The sequence below is a fragment of the Petromyzon marinus genome, chromosome 38 (genome assembly GCF_048934315.1).
Source record: "Petromyzon marinus isolate PM22_M1 ecotype Great Lakes invasive population chromosome 38, UKy_Petmar_22M1.pri1.0, whole genome shotgun sequence".
Taxonomy (NCBI): Eukaryota; Metazoa; Chordata; class Hyperoartia; order Petromyzontiformes; family Petromyzontidae; genus Petromyzon; species Petromyzon marinus.
Window position 1 is genome coordinate 12,758,728 of NC_133704.1, and position 22,346 is coordinate 12,781,073.

The window sequence follows — 22,346 nt, forward strand, 5'->3', positions numbered from 1 at the left end:
ACACACACAACACACAGAGAGAACACAGAATACACACAGAGAGAACACACAGAGAAAACACAGAACACACACACACAGAGAACACGCAGGGAAGACAGAACACACAGAGAGAGAACACACAGAGAAAACACACAGAACACACACATGGAGAACACACAGAGAACACACAGAGAGAGAACACACAGAGAGACAACACACAGAGAGAGAACACACAGAGAGACAACACACAGGGAACACACAGAGAGAACACACAGAACACACACACACAGAGACAACACAGAGAACACACAGAGAGAGAACACACACACAGGGAACACACAGAACACAAACACAGAGAGAACACACACAGAGAGAGAACACACAGAGAGACAACACACAGGGAACACACAGAGATAACACACAGAACACAAACACACAGTGAACACACACACAGGGAACACCTCGGGTCTGGCTCGAGCCTCGCTGCGTCTCCTCCGCCTCCTCTCTCGAAGGTTCCGCGACGCGGGGGCGGGGGTGGACGTGGGGGGGAGGGCGGGGCAGGGGGGGGGGGCTCCGCGCATGCGCAGTGCGGCAAGGCGAGAGACGTGACCGCGGCGGCGCTCATAGCCGCAGCAGCAGCAGCAGAGACGACGAAGACGACGACGCAGCAGCAGCAGCAGCACGAAGCTCCACAGCCTCACGAGCAGCAGCAGCTGAGCCAGTGCATCGGCAGCAGCAGCAGCAGCCGGAGAAGCATCGGCAGCAGCAGCAGCAGCCGGAGAAGCATCGGCAGCAGCAGCGGCAGCAGCAGCGGCGGCAGCGTTGAAGCGCGGGCGCGGCTGAGATGGCGGAGCGCGAGCAGCTGGTGCAGAGGGCGCGCCTGGCCGAGCAGGCGGAGCGCTACGACGACATGGCGGCGGCCATGAAGGCGGTGAGACTCCACGGGGGGGGGAGAGGGGATCGAGGGGGTGAGGGGAGACTGAGGACGAGTGGAGGGTGAAGGGGGGCGAGGGGGTCGAGGGGGAAGTGACTGCGACGGGGGAGCAGGGGGGGGCGTCTGTGGGAAGGGGGTCCAAGGGTGTGAGGGGGTCGCGGGAGGCGAGTGGAGCGAGAAGAGTGAAGGGGAGACGACGGGGGTCTAGCGAGGGGGTCGTGGTGGAGGGGTGCAGCGATGAAGGGGACCGTGAGGGGATCGCGGCACAATCGGGGGGTGGGGGGGGGGTCCAGTGGGCAGTGAATGGAGGGGATCGAGGGGGGGTGTGAGGGGGTGGTGAGACTGAGGGGATCGAGGGGAGTGTGAGGGGGTGGTGAGACTGAGGGAGGGGATCGAGGGGGTGAGGGGGTGGTGAGACTGAGGGGATCGAGGGGAGTGTGAGGGGGTGGTGAGACTGAGGGAGGGGATCGAGGGGGTGGTGAGACTGAGGGGATCGAGGGGGTGGTGAGACTGAGGGAATCGAGGGGGTGGTGAGACTGAGGGAGGGGATCGAGGGGGTGAGGGGGGTGGTGGTGAGACTGAGGGAGGGGATCGAGGGGGTGTGAGGGGGTGGTGAGACTGAGGGGATCGAGGGGGGTGGTGGTGAGACTGAGGGAGGGGATCGAGGGGGTGTGAGGGGGTGGTGAGACTGAGGGGATCGAGGGGGGTGTGAGGGGTGGTGAGACTGAGGGGATCGAGGGGGGTGGTGGTGAGACTGAGGGAGGGGATCGAGGGGGTGCGATGTGGAATCGATTGGACATGGGAGGAGGAGGAGGGGGGGGCTTGAAGGGGATCCATTGAAGGAGAGACGAGGGGGTGAAGAGGAGGGACGAGGTGCGAAGGGAGAGCCGAGGACGATGCGGGTCTGAGGGGAATGTTGCGTTGGGGACTATCGAGGGGATGGATGTTGGCGTTGTGGGAGGTCGGGATGGGCGGGCGGGGGGTTAGAAGTAACGAAGGGGGGGATGAGGGAGAGGCGAGGGGATCAAGGGGATCGCGGACAGGGGATGAGGGAGAGACGAGGGGATCAAGGGGATCGCGGACAGGGGATGAGGGGATCAAGGGGATCGCGGACAGGGGATGAGGGGATCAAGGGGATCGCGGACAGGGGATGAGGGAGGGACGAGGGGATCAAGGGGATCGCGGACAGGGGATGAGGGAGGGACGAGGGGATCAAGGGGATCGCGGACAGGGGATGAGGGAGAGACGAGGGGATCAAGGGGATCGCGGACAGGGGATGAGGGAGAGACGAGGGGATCAAGGGGATCGCGGACAGGGGATGAGGGAGAGACGAGGGGATCAAGGGGGATGGGTGCAGCAAAGGCAGAGAGCCAGGGACTGTAAGCAAAGCGTGTATAAAGGATTCGGGGGATGTGAGCAGCAGGGGGGTAAATCGGGGGATCGAAGAGAGTGAAAGGGGACGAGGGGATCGAAGGAGATTTGTGGGGTGGACGAGAGACGGCGAAGGGTGACGTTAGGGGGGGGGGGTGTCCATGGGGGAGGCGAGGTGAAGACAAATTGATGGGGATGGCGAACGCCACGAACCTTTGAAGTGAGGTACAGTCAAAGGGGTTCGCGAGGGTCTACGAGGGGATCGAGTGAAGGACGAGGGGAGATTTAACAGATGAGAGGGGTAAGGTGAGAGGAGCCGTGGGGTTGGTGGGACTCTGTGAGGAGGGGGAGCAGGGTGGGTGGGTGGGTGGTAGCAAGGGGGGGGGGGTGGGGGAGCCAGGAGGTGCAGTGGGCGCAACAGAGGAGATGGAGCGGTGGGGGGCGCACGGGCTGGAGATGACCAATGCAAGATTTGTGGGGGTGGGGGGATCAGGCGAGAGGGGGGGTCCCTGGCATTGAATGAGGAGCGAGAACGATCACGGAGAGATCCCGTGGTGGGTGGGGGGGCGTGGTGGGCGGGGGGGGGGGCCGTGGTGCGTATCGGGAAGATGGGAGCCGGGCGGTACGAGAGGAATTTCACGAATGGTGAAACGTGGGAGCGATTAAGGGGATCGGATACATCAAGGGGGCACCGGTGAGGGACTGTAATCCCTGGGGTGACCCGGAGGACTGTAGAGGGGGCTTGGGGCCTGAGAAACCTCAGAATCTGTATTTGTCTTGGATAAATCCGTTGAGCTATGAAGCTCTTTTTCACATATGTCTGGCAGAGAGGTGGGAAGCCAGGGAGGAGAGGGACTGGATAATCATAGTGGACTCGAGAAGGGTGGATGTAGTAGTCTGGACAGGTACTGGAGGCCTGGTGTTCCAAGCAAGGTACTGTGTGGCACCGTGGTGGGTGGATGTTATGGGGGCCCCCGTGAGGGTGATGTCCATGAGCCCTGAGAGGGCAGCCGGGTTAATTGCGTTGGGCGTGATGCCGAACGCCTGTAGATCAGAGTGCAAAGGTTTGCGGAACATCTTTTTGTGACCCTTCCCAAACCTGCTGGGCTTACGAGGTTCATGAGGACAGCGTTGTAGTTCCAAAACTCATCTGTGTGTGGGCTGTTGGGAGCGTTATCCCCTCGTGTGCAAGTTTTCTCTGGGAACTCCGGTTTGGTCCCAAATACACTCATTAGGAACTGGACACACACTCCCAGGACCTTCCTGGCAAAAATACGTTTTGGCTCAATAGTGAATATCCGGTAAATTAAATATCGTCTCAGGATGGTATTTTTCAATGGCGTACCTTTGAATTCTTCAAAATTTGGACACTTGATATTTGAACAGTTTTCTGTTAGCTGATGAGCAAAAGCAGATTATTTAGTGTTATTAACATCCCATTGTAAAGATGTGTATTTAGGGGAATATATACGGCCGTGCAAAAAAAAACCACGCGTGTGTTGCAGCCTTCTCAAGATGGATGTGGAAATCGGGGCACTGCGGTTAAACATAGACCCATCATGAATAAATATAACCCCCGGTACCACGACCAATACTGGGCTCACTCTCTCTTCACGAGGGTTCCATCTTACATGGCAGGCAGGCTGGCCGCCCGGGTGGTTGGCACTGTCATCGGAGCACAAATCGGAGGTCAACTTAACCAGTCGCACGTCAGGTTTTGATAAAAATGGGTACCGCTTTGTGTGAATGTTGACGGTCACCATCCTTCGGAAAGATTGCTGCTGGTAAGCTGCAGTGGGTGTGTGGAAAATTAATCCACCACTGTTCCACAGAGTGCATGACCCACTGCCATCTTGGCTTGTTCGTGCAATGACTTGCACATACGTGCATATTAAGGCGACCATCAAGCAATAAAGTGGATGCCGATATTTAAACCGTTAATAATATATAGTTCTTTTGTCAATTCAGTGCTGGATGAAGCCCTCTGTGGGGCCTCGTTGGGTCTGTGGGAGTTGTTCGATCATACTTCACCACGCTGGTCAGTGCGGAGTTTGCAAAGGGAAACCGTGGGGTATCCAGGACCGGTTCCAGATATTGCTCACCGCCGATGTCAGCTGCGGCCGGGAATCGAACTCGGGGTTGCCAGGTTCCTAGCGCATTGCGCTAAGCACCAATCACGCGTCAGGTTTGCGCTGCGCACTGCGCTGCCACTCCGCCCGTCTAAAGGTTACTTGTGAGGAAAATATGCACGCAAAGATTTGTCAATGAAAATTGATTCATCAGCTCACAATATATGCATCAAATGGGCGGTGTACATATAAATTATTGACAAATCGTATAATTTGAAATTCATGAAAACCTTGCTGTCCCTGAGACTGCATGCACCAAAAGGACAAAAAAAATTGAATCATGACCTCATTAATATCACATTATGGAAGGAGGTCTGTTATCGGAAAGGTGTCTTTAAAAAGGCTGTTACATAATTTGTGCACCCATCAAAAGCGCACAGAATGCTTTAATACGCTCTGATGGCATCCCGTTGATTAAACAGCAACGCAGGAGGATGAACCGAGTTCTGCCACGGTGCCCAGAATAATGTTTGAGGTGGCAATCGCGACTCAGATGTAGGGGTCAAGGGGTTCGTTTACACTAAATGGAAGGGTGGCGTTACCGGTAAATTACAGGACAATGTGATTGTAAGAGTTGATTACTGTTCTGTGCATATTTTAATAATGTTTTCACACTTTTATGACTTGATGTTTTTCAGAATATGCTTGTGAATGTGGAATTGTTAATTTCGTGAGTTAAAAGTCCTTGTTGTGTGTATGTTGAACTTATTTTGCACCGTACGTAGCCAGCCGTGTTAATTGGAGGTGTTGGGAGATGGCTCGCCCCTCATTCACATCGAGTGGAACAAATGAGCACCATTTTGTAACGGCCCAACCGTTGTCTTCTGGAAGGACTGGCCCCTGTCATAGGAGTGTAGAATTCCCTTCACTGGCACAGGTTGGCTAAGGAAGACGAGTGCCGGCCCACATCCGTCTGAACAGACCCCTTGGGCTCGGCTATATACACAATAAATCATTTTTCTTTATAACTGAGGAGGTGCTGGGATAACAGGACTTTGTTACAAGTGAGTCCGTGTAATGTGTCTGGATGCAAAGAGGTTGGGGTGGTGTTTTTTCCTGCCCGTGGAAGCAGTGGAGGATGGGTAAACAGTAGGGGGGGAAGCTGCTGAGCTTGAAGGGTTTGGGGGGCTGACTGCGGTTCCTGTCAACTCATTGATGCTTGAGCCTCTGCTGCTCATGAATATCATGCTGAATATAATTAGCATGCATTATTTTTAGCGTTTCAATTTTAGCCATTTAAGTAAAAACTATTTGTTGGGTTATTATACATTCATGGATCTATGTATGTACTAGGGATGTGTTCCAAATTTTTTATATAAAAAATCCCAAACCCCAGGCCAAGGTTCAACATTTCAGATTATCTTATTTTTTTTGTTTGATTCTGGTTGATCTGGAAACATGACGTCACAAAGATACGCCACTAACGCGTCGTCATGTCCACGCTTTTGCGTCAAGAATGGTGTCGTGGCATGGGGTGATGTTAGGTTTGCTAGCAGGAAAACATGTTGAATTATTATGCAATGTAAATCTTCCAAAAAATGTTCCGACATTTTTCTTAAAATCCAAAATGTGAGTTGCTTTATTTTTAATCCAAAGCCCATCCCGAGTGTGCACTATGTATCATTCTGGATTGAGTCCTTTCAGGGATAATTTGGACAGTTTCCAACCTGTGAAATGGCCTCATGTAGTGTCTGCACTCAACAAAATAAACTTGAGGCTCACAGAATGGGAATGTGGAATAAATCTCTACCATTGGTGCAGGGCGGCTGCCATTATAGATTAGCATCACACTAATTATTCTCCTTTGAGCATTGACACCCTCTTTGTCTTTTTTATATTCTGGCTATAAATATTACCCAGTAACGCTCATTCATGCCTCTCATTTTGTGCTCTGCTGATGGGGGTTCATGGTTCACGCAGCGGGTAGCATTTTCATTTCGACTTTCAACCCATCGAAAATTAAAACTATTTTTTATTTTACCAGGTAAGGTCCACTGAGCTGTATAGCTCTTTTTCAGAAGCGACCTGGCCACAAATGATAACTCAACAAAGTGGCTTATCACGTGACAATTTATTGCAGCCATATAGTCTTAAACGCATCTTTATAAATGTTGAAGGAAAAACCGGAGGACCCGGAGAAAAATGCACGCAAACCACGGGGAGAGAGTACACGCAAACTCCAAATAATATACAGCAGCAAGCGTCGGGGTCGGGATCGAACCCACGACCTCCTATATACCAGGCCAGGGAGTTAACATCTAGCCACCGTGATGATGAGAGAGAGAGACATGCAAACTCCAAAAAATATACAGCAGCAAGCGTCGAGGTCGGGATCGAACCCACGACCTCCTGTATACCAGGCGAGGGAGTTAACATCTCCTAGCCACTGTGGCCTGCACCCCATTCATTGAGTTGAAAATGTGGCCAAGCAATGGCCATATGGCGAATGGATTTGCCACTCCCACACAGACTTCCGTGATATCCGCAGTTTGCGAGTTTTCTCTTATTACCCTGGTTTACTGTCACTTCGAAATCACCCTCTTGCAAAAAAGAGAATGAGTCCAACTCCCCAATGTGACTCCATCCTGAGACTGAGGCCGCCTTCAATAAACAAGACATTATTTTCGTTGTACCGTCATTTAAAATTGCGCGTGCCATTGAGTAGAGCATTGTTAACGGTTATCCGTATGATTAATTAAACAAGTATTGTGTGATCAGATTTTTATGAATCCTTGTGATACCCACAGTGGACTTATGCTTATGAACAACGTCGTAGAACACTGATGTGGAGAAAAGCTTAACATTGACAGCTCATTGAAATCCTGATCAGTGGTTTCACTCAACTAAAAAGCGACTTACTAAGGCGTTGACTCAGCCCATTATCCCTCTGGCGTTGATAAAATTAGTAACGCTTTGAGGGAATTCACCAGTGGTTGGTCTATGAATAGCCTGGCCCCTATCATGGGGCTGTGGAATGTCTACTCGCTGGTTGGGGGCTCACCAGTGGAGACGTCAGGCCAGTGATGTTCAGGCCTGGGAGACGCATCGATTATATCCACGTTAAATTGTTGCCGTTTTATCGTCCAGATTAATATAAGGTTTCATTTTGATCCTTTCCACCGTCGAATATTTTTCACGTGCTCTTATGCAGATGCATGCATCCACTGTTTGCTCGTTTCAACATGGAATATATTTGGTATAAGAACCCCCCTGCTGTTGAGTTAGTTAAATTGTTATTAATATTTCGATTTAAAGCTTTCGTGACTGCAGGGATTCATCTTCTTGGTTCTTTCGGTAAAGTCACGTAGAAGGGAAATAGTAAAAAAAAAGGGGGGGAAATATATAAATAAATAGATAACGAAATACCTTTTTTTAGTGAATCAAGCAGTACGGAATAAAAATTTCCTGGAGAAATCCGATGAACTATGAAGTTCTTTTTCAAAGATGTCCAGTAGGGGAAGGTCAGAAAGCTACAATTACAAAGAATAAAAAAACCGATAGGAGTACAAAGTATAGGAAAGATAAGCAAATCACGATAAATAAATATACTACGACTAAACCAGTTTTGTTTTTGCAATACATTATCTCACCATAGGGATGTGGAATTTCCACCATTGGTTTTGGCTAAATACCAAAAACGAGTAAGTCCCGCACGCTCGTTTGGGTTGGAGACCACCAACTTTTTAAAGTCGTAGTAAAATATCAGAAATTCGGCGAACGCATCTGAGAGGACTTCCACCGAGGAGATGGGAGTCATTAGATGAGTTCCTGTGTGGGTGCTGGATTGGTTGTTGCATCGCAGGATTGTGAATGGTAGCTCCGGCTTGCGGAGACCTTCACCCAGCAGTGGATTGATCGTGGCTGAGGATGACGACGACGATGATGCATGATTAAATCATAAGTGGTTGTCTTATGGGCATAATGATCGTAAAACACTGCCTTGAACCTTGACCCGGGCGATCCTATAAAACTGTATCGTGGGTAATGATCGTGTGTTGCCCCCCCCCCCCCCCCACCGGCTGTGTCGTCGTCGCCAGGTGACCGAGCTGACGGAGCCGCTGTCCAACGAGGAGCGGAACCTGCTGTCGGTGGCCTACAAGAATGTGGTGGGGGCGCGCCGCTCGGCCTGGCGCGTCATCAGCAGCATCGAGCAGAAGACGGCGACGGACGGCAACGAGAAGCGCCTGGGGCTGGTGCGCAGCTACCGCGAGAAGATCGAGCAGGAGCTCGAGGCGGTGTGCGGCGACGTCCTCAACCTGCTCGACAACCACCTCATCCCGCGCTGCGACCACCCGCAGTACGAGAGCAAGGTGTTCTACCTCAAGATGAAGGGCGACTACTTTCGCTACCTCGCCGAGGTGGCCACCGGGGAGAAGCGCGACCACGTGGTGTCCAACTCGGAGAAGGCGTACAAGGAGGCGTACGAGGTGAGCAAGGAGCAGATGATGCCCACGCACCCCATCCGCCTGGGCCTGGCGCTCAATTTCTCCGTCTTCTACTACGAGATCCAGAACGCGCCGGAGCAGGCGTGCCAGTTGGCCAAGACTGCCTTCGACGAGGCCATCGCCGAGTTGGACTCCCTGAACGAGGACTCGTACAAAGACTCGACGCTAATCATGCAGCTCCTCCGAGACAACCTCACACTGTGGACCTCCGACCAGCAGGACGACGAGGCTGGAGAAGGAAACTAGGAGGCGAAGGTGGCGGCAATGGCGACTGGCGCGGGGAGAGAGGTGTATGGCACGGCCTGAAAGGGAGCGAAGATCTCTCGAAGAAAACTAAAAAAAGATACCGCATGCCACAACCAGGGGGGGGGGGGGGGGATGAGTTCGATTCTGCTTTGTTAGCAAAATGTTGCGAGCCTCTTGTTTCCCGCTGCGCGTCGCGTCACGTGCGGCGAATGTTTCTCGCGCGAGCCGCCCGCTCTGACGCGCGCGCGGCTCTCGTGTCGACCGCGCCTGGCGCGGGGCGCTCGGGAAGAGCTGGGGCCGAGTATTTCGCTAACCAAAGAGGTGCTCAAATGAATTCCTTTGTATTATTATGCGTGTCATCCATATTACATTGAACGTGATGCTGAATACGGTAGCGAGCTCCATAGTAATAGTACTTTATTTTACTGATCACTTTGCACCTCGGTAGCTTTTCACCGGCGAATCAATTTAGTTGATTCTATTTATGTTACGTGTGCTCAGTCTCATTTTGTGATGCTCCAGAAGGACAAATATCAGTCGCAGTGTTAACATTGAGAGTCCAACGACGGCAGCTGAACAATATTGAAGTAGCTGTCGGAATGTTTCGCTTAAAAATCTATGCCAACAGATACATTGCATTAGTTCTTGCTTCAGGGCCACTAGGGCCCTGTTAAATTTGGAAATCAATAAAGTCGGCAGCAACTCTGCTGGGAAGTCTCGTGTGATTCGTATCAGAATTTTGAGGCTGCATCCACCGATGTAGCAATCGCGCTGATGTTACACAATCGACAGCAACCAGGTTTTGCTTTGCCCATCTGAAGCTATGCCACGTTTTGAGCCCAATAACAGAGTTTTCTTAAAAACGATTCACGGATCATTTGATGTCTGGTTAAAAAAAAACCTGCCGATGTTCCCTTTGGTCTGCAGTGGTGTTGTGTGTTTCAGCCATTATCAATATGTGAATTTGCCATATAGTTGTGCCATGGCGATAACTCCGTACATGGATTGTATTAACGGTTGCCATGTACATTCTCATTATTTTGAGATCACCATATACATATCTCGCAAACAGGCTTGCGACACATCGTTTTTAACTCTTGTGGTAGAGGAAATGTACGGATAAGAATCTTTAGTTTAGATCTGTCAGCGTAGATACTTTATTTCAATCGTGGATCAGAGTGTGCGTTCCCTCGTGTGTGGGGTGTGTGCGCATACATCCTATAAAGTGTTGGCGATTTAACATGGGTAAGTTTATTCCCTATGGCTGTATTGGCAGACCTCGCACCCCTTGTTGGATAAGCACTAAATTCCATGTCATGTGCCATAGACGACAGTATTACACACTGAGCCAGGCACCTCAGTCTCGTTTGGTGCCTCTTGTGATTCCCATGTGCTGCTTGCGTATCGGCATCCGCAGCACCATCGGCTTTTTTTTTTATTCTTCACTGAAGAGGTCGGAGTATGTAATCTCCAAACTTGCGAGTGCTACACCAATGCCACACCCCCACCTTTCCCTACGAGTAGAAAAAACAGCTCTTCACTAGCTCAAAATATAATTTGATTTCTAACCCAAATTATACTTTTCAGAACCCGCTGGTCCAAAAACGTAGAAGACACGGGCCATTTGCATTAACGATGTGCCCTAAGGCCCTGTTCTCACACCGTTCCAACTCCTGGGCATAATAGCGTGTTCATTTTACTATTTTGATAGGGTGCAATCAGCGACAGGTCCGTAAGCCAACTTTGACACGGGAGCACCAGGCTGGACAGTTAAAAAAATATTCTCGCCGTTTGGTTCACTGCAGACGCGCTTCTGCGGCCATCTGGAACGCCCTTCCGATATTAGGAAGCCACTGGAGCTATGCACTTGTAAATCTAATTTCTTTAGAACTTGTGTTTAGTTTGTTGCCCTTCCCGCATACCTCCATTTAGCATGGTTGGCTACATTTAGTGTGAAAGAAGTTAAGCATTGATACGAGTTTTGTTACCTAACACAAGTGGTAACCTGAATGTTTTCTCAATAGAGTTAGTTGCCCGATTAGTGTGCTTGACCTTGCTCCCAAAATATGCTCATCGTGCTGTGAAAGTGGCAGTGCGTTTTAAATACAACTTGGCGGGGTTGGATGTCACCAGGCTTTCGCGCAGTAATCTTTTGTGGTCAACAGTGGCTTCGTACAAATGGTTTGCATTTAACGAACTGCCAAATTACCACCGCCCCTCTCGCCACACGGTAGCCAAATTGGGATTGATTGTATTTTTATGGGGGCACTGGACGCATTTTCTCTCGTAATAGACGGTCATTTTCCAGTATCTTCACATTAATTTACAGCTTGTTTTCATGTTTTGTGTGGTAGGGTATACTGTAGCTCCAACCGATATTTGTCAAGGTTAGTTTGACATTGTAGATCTGTATTAAGCAATAGATCTGCCAACAGGTTAAAGTAATGACGAAGATCTAAACGCCTGTCGCCCATTGAGCACTAATTCATCGGCGCCACAACACAGTCCACTCCTTTACAACTTTAGGTTAAACATTGTACCACTGCGTTCGAGGCAGTTGCAGCCCCTGAGGTAGAATCATAAACATCATAACTCTCATGCCTTCCAACAAGCAAGGCATTGCATGACACAGACCACCATTCCAGATGCCTCGACCATCCCTCCATCAGTTGGAATTTGGTGGCCTTTTATGGCAACACAGCAGTTTAAAGTTGGCTACCACATAACTCATAAGTGCTGTAGGAGCCATTTGATGCCCGCGCTGTGTACTGTCCGTGAAAAGCCTTTGTCAAAAGATGTGTCCATTGTAAGACCAGCGTTTGAAAATGAAGCCGGAAGGGGACTCCGTATCAAAAACGGGGCCGTGGAACAGCACCGGGAACCGTCGATTAGCCGCCGCCCCTTTCCAGGGGAGGACATTTGGAGCGTATCTCTCCCTGCGCTTTTTCAACTTGCTGAACCAACTCGACTAGCCAGCCTCTGACCAGATAACGGGCCAAGAGATTCGGTTTAATATTGTCATCCCGGTATGCTGTGTTCCGTGCTCTCAGCTGGTGTTTACAATTTGATGGAGTTGGGCTCAAGCGGGAATTAGTTTAGAAGAGCGTTCAGACCAGTGTCCGTACGTTTTACATTTGTATGTCAGCAATCCCGTCCAGTGGAAACCTGTCCCGTTTTTGTTTGGCAGCAGTTCTGATGAAGGCCAAACCCACCTATAGATGTTTGTGTTGTGCAGAGCAAAGCCTCTTTTTTAAAGTGCTCATTAACAAATTTCGATTTAAAGCTTTCGTGACTGCAATGATTCATCTTCTTTGGTTCTTTCGGTAAAGTCACGTAGAATGAGAATAAAATAATAAATTGATAAAATAAAATGTCCTACCAGACAGTCTCGCTCCCTTCACCTGATGAAGGCCGCTTGTGTTGTGGCCGAAACGTCGTGAGAATATTATTGTGTTATTTTATTTTATCAATTTATTATTTTATTCTCATTCTACGTGACTTTACCGAAAGAACCAAAGAAGATGCTCATTAACAACATGTAGTGTATGTGTTTGGAGCACCAAAACACAATGAGGTAATCCATCCGTCACCGTGGGGTTGTGTTTTTGTATTACTCCGTTGTGTAGGGTGCCACACTAAGCGAGGTGCGGTGGTTTGTGCATGTCTTGAATGCAAAACTGGGGATGCAAGGGTTGGTGGACCACACATTTGTGAAACGCCAAACCTGCTGGGCTCTGATGTGATCAGGCAGTACAGCGAGTGGATTGAATCCATCTGTACAGAGCACTGAATGCGATCCTTCATGCGTTGTGTGGGTTTATCTCCGGTGATTATGATTTCCTTCGACGTGCCGCTCGTAGACTTGGCAAAACATCCTAGTGCAGGAACTGCCTGCAACAGTCTTGGGACACATTCTTTCCTGTCTACTTAAATGGCATTGTTAATATTACTATGCTCGGTGACCGCGTTGGTGTTTGGGTCCGTTGCATTGGGAGAATGTTGTTTCGCGTGCGTCCGTGCGTGCGCCGAGATTCATTAGTCTCGCCACAATCGTAGGAAGCATGAGGACGCTGGTCAGCCGTTGCGTGCACAAAGCAAAGTCGGCCGCTGAGAGCGAGCGCGGAGTGAATGCGGGACGTTGTTCTTAGTGATGGACGGGGTGGAGGGTGGAATGTTTGCCAGTTGCTTTTCTCATTCGAGAACGATCAAGGCGAAGAGGAAGGGGGGCGGGTGGTGGGGGACAAGTGTGGCCGCACAGCGAACCATAGCGTGTGTTACTGTTTTTGCTGTTTGAAAATTATCTCTCCGAAGCTCATCAATAATGCAAACGTGACTTGTAGACGTGAGGGCAGTTTGGCGCGACGTATTAATCGCACCGCATTTACTGTTAAGCCTTGCCTTTCGCTATCGTAATTGTGGTTAAAAGTGTTATATATTTTATTTGTTTGTTATTAATGTGTGAAATATTAAGAATTACTTTGCTAACGTTTAAAATACAATGCCTTTGTATAAAAGCGCATCGGTCCGTTTCACACACAGTTTTGCAACGTAGGCCTCCAGAAACTTAGTCATTTACCCAACACGTTGGGTTATACACCACGTCACGATGCTACAGCGCTGCTTTGTGGCTGCTTTGTGGCAACTGCACCATCGCGAAAGCTTCCGAGCAATGCAAGACAGGAGGGTTTCAAGGTGGCACGCTTGTGGCAGTCAGAATGACGGTATTCTTAACTGAACATTATTACCAAATACGAGTATTCTCACGCTTGAATTTGACCGGAGCAATTCTCCCACGGATATCCACACATCTGAAATATCCGAGCAACTTTTGAAGGTTCTTCTGCAGTGGTTGCCAGGTAGACATCTCGGCAACTCCACGGTTGGGGTGTAGCACTGTGGAATCCTCTGGTGATCCCACGTTCGTATTGAGTGGCTTAGACCAGGGGTGTCAAACACACAGCCCCACAATCCCCTTCCTCCGGCCCACCACGTGTTCTCATTTGTTACGCCTTATATAATTTTAATTATATTTTTTAAAAGCTCTTACCTAAATTCAAACTGGATTTAAATCGGACATTGAAAACGGGAGATTTGGGCACGTGTCATGCCATAAAAAAAAAACTCTCTTTAGCCATGCTTTTGGATTTAGAATTGCTAAATTTACACCGTGGCGTTCATTATGCTTTTAATTTTCATAGGCCCAACTGTGTGACCGGCGGGAGATGCATTTGAGTCCAAAACCGACCTGCTGTCCGATTGATTTTGACATCCCCTGGACTTAAGCCTTCATTCACAATGCAACGCTGGCCAAATATAAATGTGACTCCCTAAGACGGTGGTGCCACCACGACGCTCACCAAATAGGCCGATGCGAGCAGCACGTCGGGACAGCCACAGCAGTTTGGAACAAATTACTTAAGAGCCACCTGGACAAGCGGAATTGGTAATGCAGATATGCTCCGGGTGTTTGTTTTTAAGTGGAATTCCGGAGGTTGTCACATTGCCTCGCCGTCTCAATTTCGGTTCTTTACAGACGAGCCGATGAATACAGTCGTTAAAATTGAGCGAACGCGCTTCTGTAGTTTTTTTAGTTCCAAGTGTGATTCGAACAAATACGTGCGTACGTTTTTCAGTGTGCATCGTAAAACTTCCTCGTGGCCGCGTGGAAAACGCTCGCGTCGTTTGAGCAAAAGAAAAGAAACCTGGTTGCTCCGTTGTGTGCGGGGTTCAAGTAGGTTGTTTTTGGATTATTTCATCCCAGCAGGGTATTGTGCTCATCGGTAGCAGTGAATCTTAAGGTGTGTGCGCGCGAGCCTGTGTCATGTCTGTTCTTTGAAAAGCCTCTGCCATGAGGATTGGAGCGCATAAAAACGAGGTTATTATTCATTGCTGACAGGTTCGGATGAATTTGGCGGTTGACGGGGCGTTAAAAGAAGAGGAGGAGGAGATGCAATTTTGCCCTCCCATAGCTTGTCAGTACAGGGTAAATCGTACAATTGTATCTTGCCTTTCAACTTTCCTCTTTGGAATGTCTTGAAAATGATTAGGTTTACACTTAACTGGAAAATTCAACGAAAGCTAAAGTACCTTGAGTAACCACTTATATCTCTAAAAAAAAAATAACAATCATTGAATTTTCAATATACTCTAAAAGAAAATTGTGTTTCTTTCTGGCGTATATCTCGGAGGGCACACAACCAGTCGTGTTGCTGGAGGTCTGTTGCAAATTGAAGAGAGTCCAGTCTGCTTCCACGAGTGCTCGCGTACAGCGGGGTGGTGTTAGCGGCGCGTCCTCCCCGTAGCCATGTGAACCGTGCACGTAACGATCTCTGCGTCTTAAGTCTCGTGTGTCTGTTGTACGTCGTAGGGTACGACCACTTGAGGCCGCTACATTCACAACAATGTTTAAAAAAGAAACAATTGCATCTGGTGCGGTGGTGGGGGTACTGATGTACCCATCGCAGCACGTGGATCACTTTACATGTCGCAAAGGTAGTCTGACCTTTGGTCAGTCGGTATACCAAGGAGGTTCGTATGCACGACGTTTCCACCGTTATTTACACTTGGCAGGTTATAATGAGAAAAGGTGCACTCTTTACACAGACGGGCACGTGACTGAACAAACCTCAGGAACAAATCTACTTGAAGGTGTTGACGTCATTTCCTGCCCGCGAGTTATAAGGTGACGCTTTTGAGGCCAGGCAGGTGGCAGTTTTCAACTTCTCACGTTGTTGGCACGTTTTTGGAGGGCCCTGTTTACCGCGAGCTTCACAGGCTCGGTTAAATCGGCGCTAGACGGACGGGGTATGAATCCAGGGTTTGGGTCTCGGGACTGTTAACGTTTTATTTGTGAGCGGTAAATGGCCATTTTTTGTTATGTTGCGTGTTTGAAAGATCTTGCTTACGCTTAACCAATTTTCATTGTCATCACGTACGTGTGGCGGGATTGCATTTTCTGGAGAAACAATTTTCTCGTGCAACGATTAACGTCGATTGAAACCTCTGCTCGTAAAGAGCTCCACAGAGTTGCTTGATCTGTGACTACACCATCCGGATAAACACTTTGTAAGTTGTGTAGCCTCATCGATACTTGCGGATAGATCCCAGCTAACGGTCACAAAACAGCAGACATGCCTCGATTCCTCCCAGTTCTAACACCGCGGGACCTCTCCCTGCTGGACATCTGTGAAAAAGAGCTTCATAGCTCATCGGATTCCTCCAGGAAAGTACAGATTCTGATCATCGTCGTTAACCTTGTTCAGCCGCGTTGCTGAACGTTGATGCATTTGGCCTCTTCGTTCCCAGCCTCTCAACTTTGGACCTTCTCAGGTCTGTATTTGTCAACCTGATCCAAATTGAGAACTCTTGGCCAGCTCTCAACTCGTCTGTACTTCGAGCTACTCTTGCGAAGTAAACCTAGGGACGTCGCTTTATAAACTACAATTTAAAAATAAAAATCAACGTTTGTCAACATAAAATGTTGAAACCTGCTAGGTCACCAGATGAATGATGATCTCTTTCCCTTATTGACAATCTTGATTTTAATCAATAGGTGCGTGTGCCCTTCAGGCATCATTCACGTGCAAGTGATTCGGGTTTTTTTGTTTGCATGGTAAAAGTTATTGTTTTCTGGAACGGGTGATTTGTGTGTGTTATCTCTTTTCCTTCCTCTGTGGCGTTGCGCACATTTGCTTGGGAGCTTTTAGCGAGCAGCTTGATTCAAGACGGTTTATAGTTAATTTTTGGCAAATACAATGAAGCCGAATTATCTTTACATTTGGGTTGTGCTGTGTATACGTTTGACCCACGTAATTTGCGCAGATGAAATGAATTCACGACAGGGATTAACTGTTGGAATTGCTTTTTCTGTCACTGTTAGTGACGACGATAGCGCGTGGAAATTAACCGGTGTAAAATGAATGCATTTGAAGTGCATGGAACTGAAGAAAACTGAGCGGTGAACCGAGTGGATGTTAGCCACTCGTCTCATTTGTGATTAATTTTTTTGCCAAATCGCACGATTTTTTTTAATGATGCTTTGTCTTTTAATAGACTTTTCGGAATCCATGGAATGTGACCGTAATCTCTGTCATGCATGCATGCCGTAGGAGTGACTGAACGTACAGAAAAACGGTTAGCAGCTCTAATCTTCAGTAGCCCTAGTTTGATAATTGCTGCTGTTTAGCAACTCTACTACACGTCGGTGTTGTAGTAGTACGTGTTTTTGCGAGAGTGTGGTAATAGGTATTTTAAGTAATTTATTATTTTAACCTGTATTTTAAACCGTCACAATTACGTTTTGTGTGTGTATCATTTTTATTTTTTACATGCCAATGTTAGACTTTTCTGTTTGAATCTATTAATAGTAACATATACTAGTAAATGAGTATTATATCAAGCATGTTGAAGTAAAGTGTTCATTCAGGACTATATATAACTGTGGACACCTAATGTCTTTCAAGCTGAATTAAATGTTTATCTTAATAAATGCTTGCGTGTACCCTCACATTGTCTCAGAGTTAATGTTATTTTTGCTTTATTGTGAAACCTTTGAAAGTCTTTTTTTCTTCCTATCAATATTTGCTATTGCTAAAACACCTGTGTTGTGTCACAGTGTCTCAAGGCTGCAGAGTTGCAGGCTAAATTGTGTCACGGCGTTTTATCAGGACTCTGGAAATACAGAATCTCAAGGGTCACCACGTGCCAGGTCAACAGATGCCGACCCCGAAGTGTCACGTGTCCCAGGTTTATAAGGCTACTATATTTCAGGACTGAGTTTCTTTAAAACTGCTGTCTGTTTAGTTTGTTGTCCTTCCCCCGCACCTCCGATTAGCGCGGCCGGCTACGTACGGTGCGAAAGAAGTTCAACGCAGAGGCCATATGCAGAATGTGATTTCTTGGTGGTAACTGGACTTTCGGCAAAAGCAATTCCACCAAATGCATGTGCCAATTTTGTTTTTTTGCCCCGAGTCTCAACGCGGAAGTGAATGAATCATCTCCGTGGCCACGGCCGACCCGTGGCCACGTGAGTGCTGAAGGGGGACTTGGAGCGGGGCGCGCTGCCATCGACACTTTGCTGATTTGGCCAAGCCAACCAATGGGTCTCCACATCGACAATACTTTCGCGATGCGCGTTTGCCGTTGCCTCGGCAACTCTCAAGCGCCTAAAGCATCGGCAATCAAACGTTCAAAAGGCACCCTCGGTGCGGCCGCTGCCTGCATGGCACCCCAGGTAGGGGAGCCCGGCACCACCCTGGAACGTGGGCATCATCATTACCTGTTGTGTGGATTCGCTCTCCAACACCACACAACAGCTGTGCTGTGCTAGTAACACATTGGCACGTTCTGTTTACGTGACAAACCTTACAAATTGGCCATGTCGGGTGGTGGAGGGTTTAACGACACATTTATATTTACACGATCTAACCCAAAACAACCTTATGGATGATGTTGGTCACGAAAGCCTCCTCCGTGTTGAACTAAAGTGGCCATTCGTCTGCCGGTAGGGAGGTGACGTCATCTTAAATCCCAGTGGAGACATTTTCGGGTCCATTTTCTTGACGAGATTTGGGCCGTGACGTCACCACGCAATGGCCGACTCGGGTCGGATGACGTCACGGGATCGTTACCGTCCGCTGTGAAGCACGCGCCCGTGTACGTCATGGTTCACGCGCGCCGCAGTGGTGGGAGGGGAGTGGGAGGGGGGGGTGGGAGGGTGGGTGGGGGTGGGAGGGGGGTGTGAAGGGGGTAAGTGTGAGGGGGGGGTGTGAGGGGGGGAGTGTGAGGGATGGGGGGTGGGGGGGGAGTGTGAGGGGTGGGAGTGTGAGGGGTGGGGGGTGGGAGGGGGGAGTGTGAGGGGTGGGGGGTGGGAGGGGGGAGTGTGAGGGGTGGGGGGTGGGAGGGGGGAGTGTGAGGGGTGGGGGGTGGGAGGGGGGAGTGTGAGGGGTGGGGGGTGGGAGGGGGGAGTGTGAGGGGTGGGGGGTGGGAGGGGGGAGTGTGAGGGGTGGGGGGTGGGAGGGGGGAGTGTGAGGGGTGGGGGGTGGGAGGGGGGAGTGTGAGGGGTGGGGGGTGGGAGGGGGGAGTGTGAGGGGTGGGGGGTGGGAGGGGGGAGTGTGAGGGGTGGGGGGTGGGAGGGGGGAGTGTGAGGGGTGGGGGGTGGGAGGGGGGAGTGTGAGGGGTGGGGGGTGGGAGGGGGGAGTGTGAGGGGTGGGGGGTGGGAGGGGGGAGTGTGAGGGGTGGGGGGTGGGAGGGGGGAGTGTGAGGGGTGGGGGGTGGGAGGGGGGAGTGTGAGGGGTGGGGGGTGGGAGGGGGGAGTGTGAGGGGTGGGGGGTGGGAGGGGGGAGTGTGAGGGGTGGGGGGTGGGAGGGGGGAGTGTGAGGGGTGGGGGGTGGGAGGGGGGAGTGTGAGGGGTGGGGGGTGGGAGGGGGGAGTGTGAGGGGTGGGGGGTGGGAGGGGGGAGTGTGAGGGGTGGGGGGTGGGAGGGGGGAGTGTGAGGGGTGGGGGTGGGAGGGGGGAGTGTGAGGGGTGGGGGGTGGGAGGGGGGAGTGTGAGGGGTGGGGGGTGGGAGGGGGGAGTGTGAGGGGTGGGGGGTGGGAGGGGGGAGTGTGAGGGGTGGGGGGTGGGAGGGGGGAGTGTGAGGGGTGGGGGGTGGGAGGGGGGAGTGTGAGGGGTGGGGGGTGGGAGGGGGGAGTGTGAGGGGTGGGGGGTGGGAGTGTGAGGGGTGGGGGGTGGGAGTGTGAGGGGTGGGGGGTGGGAGTGTGAGGGGTGGGGGGTGGGAGTGTGAGGGGTGGGGGGTGGGAGTGTGAGGGGTGGGGGGTGGGAGTGTGAGGGGTGGGGGGTGGGAGTGTGAGGGGTGGGGGGTGGGAGTGTGAGGGGTGGGGGGTGGGAGTGTGAGGGGTGGGGGTGGGAGTGTGAGGGGTGGGAGGGGAGTGGGAGGGGGGGGTGTGTGGGGGGAGGGAGTGGGGGGAGGGAGTGGGAGAGGAAGTGACGCGCCGGGGGTTCGCCTCCTCTCGTGGCTACCGCCAAACACGGAACCCGTGTACAGTACACGTCCCTCTGTCTCTCTACACACTGAGACTCGTGTCCCTCTGTCTCTCTCCCTCTCCCTCTGTCTCTCCCTCTGTCTCTCTCCCTCTGTCTCCCTACACACGAGACTCGTATACCTCTGTCTCTCCCTCTGTCTCTCTCCCTACACACGAGACTCGTGTCCCTCTGTCTCTCTCCCTCTGTCTCTCTACATCACCGCTGCTCTCTCGCTCGCCACGTGTCCACGGCGCCGGGTGGACCAGGCGGTGGGGAGGTGAGGGGTGAGGGGGGAGGTGAGAAGTGGGAAGGTGAGGGGAGAAGTTGTTGTGAGGTTCGATGAGAGGGCTGGTTGAAATAGGGGAGCGGTGGTGCAGCAGTTAGCGCTACCAACCCCAGCGACCCGGGTTCAATTTCCCGCTCCGCCACCAACACCGGTGACGATTATCTGAACCTGTCCTGGGCCTCCCCTAGGTCTACTCGGCCTAAAAGTTGTACCTTTGGCGCGGTGTGTAGTAAACATCGCCGCTGGGGAGACAAAGACGACCGGGCGTGGTTCTGACCACCCACCCCCTCGTGTGCCACACACACACGCGCTACACACACATACACATGCGTGCCACACGCACGCGCGCCTTACACACACGCGCGCGCTACACATACGTGCCTTACACGCGCGCGTGACACACACGCGTGCCACACACACACACGCGTGCCACACACACACACGCGTGCCACACGTACGCACCACACACACACACGCGTGCCACACACACACACACACGCGTGCCACACGTACGCACCACACACACACACGCGTGCCACACGCACGCACCACACACGCACGCGTGCCTTACACACGCACACGTGCTAATAGCACTTGCCCCAGCAGTCTTTTAGAGGCTACAGGGTGGGGGGGGGGCTTTGTATTTGGTGAGTGGGGAGGTGAGAGCGGCGATGGAGGTTGTGAGGGGCGATGGTGCAGTGAGGAGTGGTGATGACGTAGTGAGGAGTGGTGATGTAGTGAGGAGTGGTGATGACGTAGTGAGGAGTGGTGATGTAGTGAGGAGTGGTGATGGCGTAGTGAGGAGTGGTGACGGCGTAGTGAGGAGTGGTGACGGCTTAGTGAGGAGTGGTGATGGCGTAGTGAGGAGTGGTGATGGCGTAGTGAGGAGTGGTGATGTAGTGAGGAGTGGTGATGACGTAGTGAGGAGTGGTGATGACGTAGTGAGGAGTGGTGATGTAGTGAGGAGTGGTGATGTAGTGAGGAGTGGTGACGGCTTAGTGAGGAGTGGTGACGACGTAGTGAGGAGTGGTGACGACGCAGTGAGGAGTGGTGATGGCGTAGTGAGGAGTGGTGATGACGCAGTGAGGAGTGGTGATGACGTAGTGAGGAGTGGTGATGGTGCAGTGAGGAGTGGTGATGACGTAGTGAGGAGTGGTGATGTAGTGAGGAGTGGTGATGACGTAGTGAGGAGTGGTGATGACGTAGTGAGGAGTGGTGATGTAGTGAGGAGTGGTGACGGCGTAGTGAGGAGTGGTGACGGCTTAGTGAGGAGTGGTGATGGCGTAGTGAGGAGTGGTGATGGCGTAGTGAGGAGTGGTGATGGCGTAGTGAGGAGTGGTGATGGCGTAGTGAGGAGTGGTGATGGCGTAGTGAGGAGTGGTGATGTAGTGAGGAGTGGTGATGTAGTGAGGAGTGGTGATGTAGTGAGGAGTGGTGATGGCGTAGTGAGGAGTGGTGACGGCTTAGTGAGGAGTGGTGACGACGTAGTGAGGAGTGGTGACGGCTTAGTGAGGAGTGGTGACGGCGTAGTGAGGAGTGGTGATGACGTAGTGAGGAGTGGTGATGGCGTAGTGAGGAGTGGTGATGTAGTGAGGAGTGGTGATGGCGTAGTGAGGAGTGGTGATGTAGTGAGGAGTGGTGATGGCGTAGTGAGGAGTGGTGACGGCGTAGTGAGGAGTGGTGACGACGTAGTGAGGAGTGGTGATGGCGTAGTGAGGAGTGGTGATGACGCAGTGAGGAGTGGTGATGACGTTGTGAGGAGTGGTGATGGCGTAGTGAGGAGTGGTGATGACGCAGTGAGGAGTGGTGATGACGCAGTGAGGAGTGGTGACGGCTTAGTGAGGAGTGGTGATGACGCAGTGAGGAGTGGTGATGGAGTAGTGAGGAGTGGTGATGACGTAGTGAGGAGTGGTGATGACGTAGTGAGGAGTGGT

At 51.1% G+C, this 22,346-nt stretch overlaps 2 protein-coding genes across 8 annotated transcripts in view; both read left to right on the forward strand.

The window, feature by feature from the left end:
• The first annotated feature begins 558 nt into the window (after positions 1–558).
• LOC116950086 (14-3-3 protein gamma-B) lies at positions 559–17,610 on the forward strand. Of its 3 annotated transcripts, none has more exons than XR_012946346.1 (3): positions 559–910; positions 8,451–12,359; positions 12,626–17,610. XR_012946346.1 is itself a non-coding variant. In XM_076072688.1 (3 exons), exons 2-3 carry the CDS (start codon positions 824–826, stop codon positions 9,102–9,104), a joined length of 741 nt encoding a protein of 246 aa, XP_075928803.1. In that variant the 5' UTR covers positions 559–708; positions 742–823; the 3' UTR covers positions 9,105–17,610. The 3 variants fall into 3 exon arrangements, 2 of the variants coding, with proteins under 2 accessions (XP_075928803.1, XP_075928802.1); XM_076072688.1 differs by having other exon boundaries at positions 559–708; positions 742–910; positions 8,451–17,610; XM_076072687.1 differs by having other exon boundaries at positions 8,451–17,610.
• Positions 17,611–20,079: 2,469 nt separating this feature from the next.
• RUSF1 (RUS family member 1) overlaps positions 20,080–22,346 on the forward strand; it is a 72,383-nt gene continuing 70,116 nt past the window's right edge. The window contains exon 1 of one of the 5 annotated variants that reach the window (XM_076072704.1): positions 20,080–20,403. The gene's annotated coding sequence lies outside the window, so the exon portion shown is untranslated. Of the gene's footprint in view, positions 20,438–22,346 lie in introns of all 5 variants that reach the window. The other 4 variants (XM_076072706.1, XM_076072705.1, XM_076072703.1 and 1 more) reach the window with 4 other exon arrangements.

Coding starts and splice junctions, on each gene's coding strand:
- LOC116950086 (XM_076072687.1), top strand. CDS start 824: ATGGCGGAGCGCGAGCAGCTGGTGCAGAGGGCGCGCCTGGCCGAGCAG. Junction 911..8,450: donor TGGCGGCGGCCATGAAGGCG/GTGAGACTCCAC, acceptor CGTCGTCGCCAG/GTGACCGAGCTGACGGAGCC.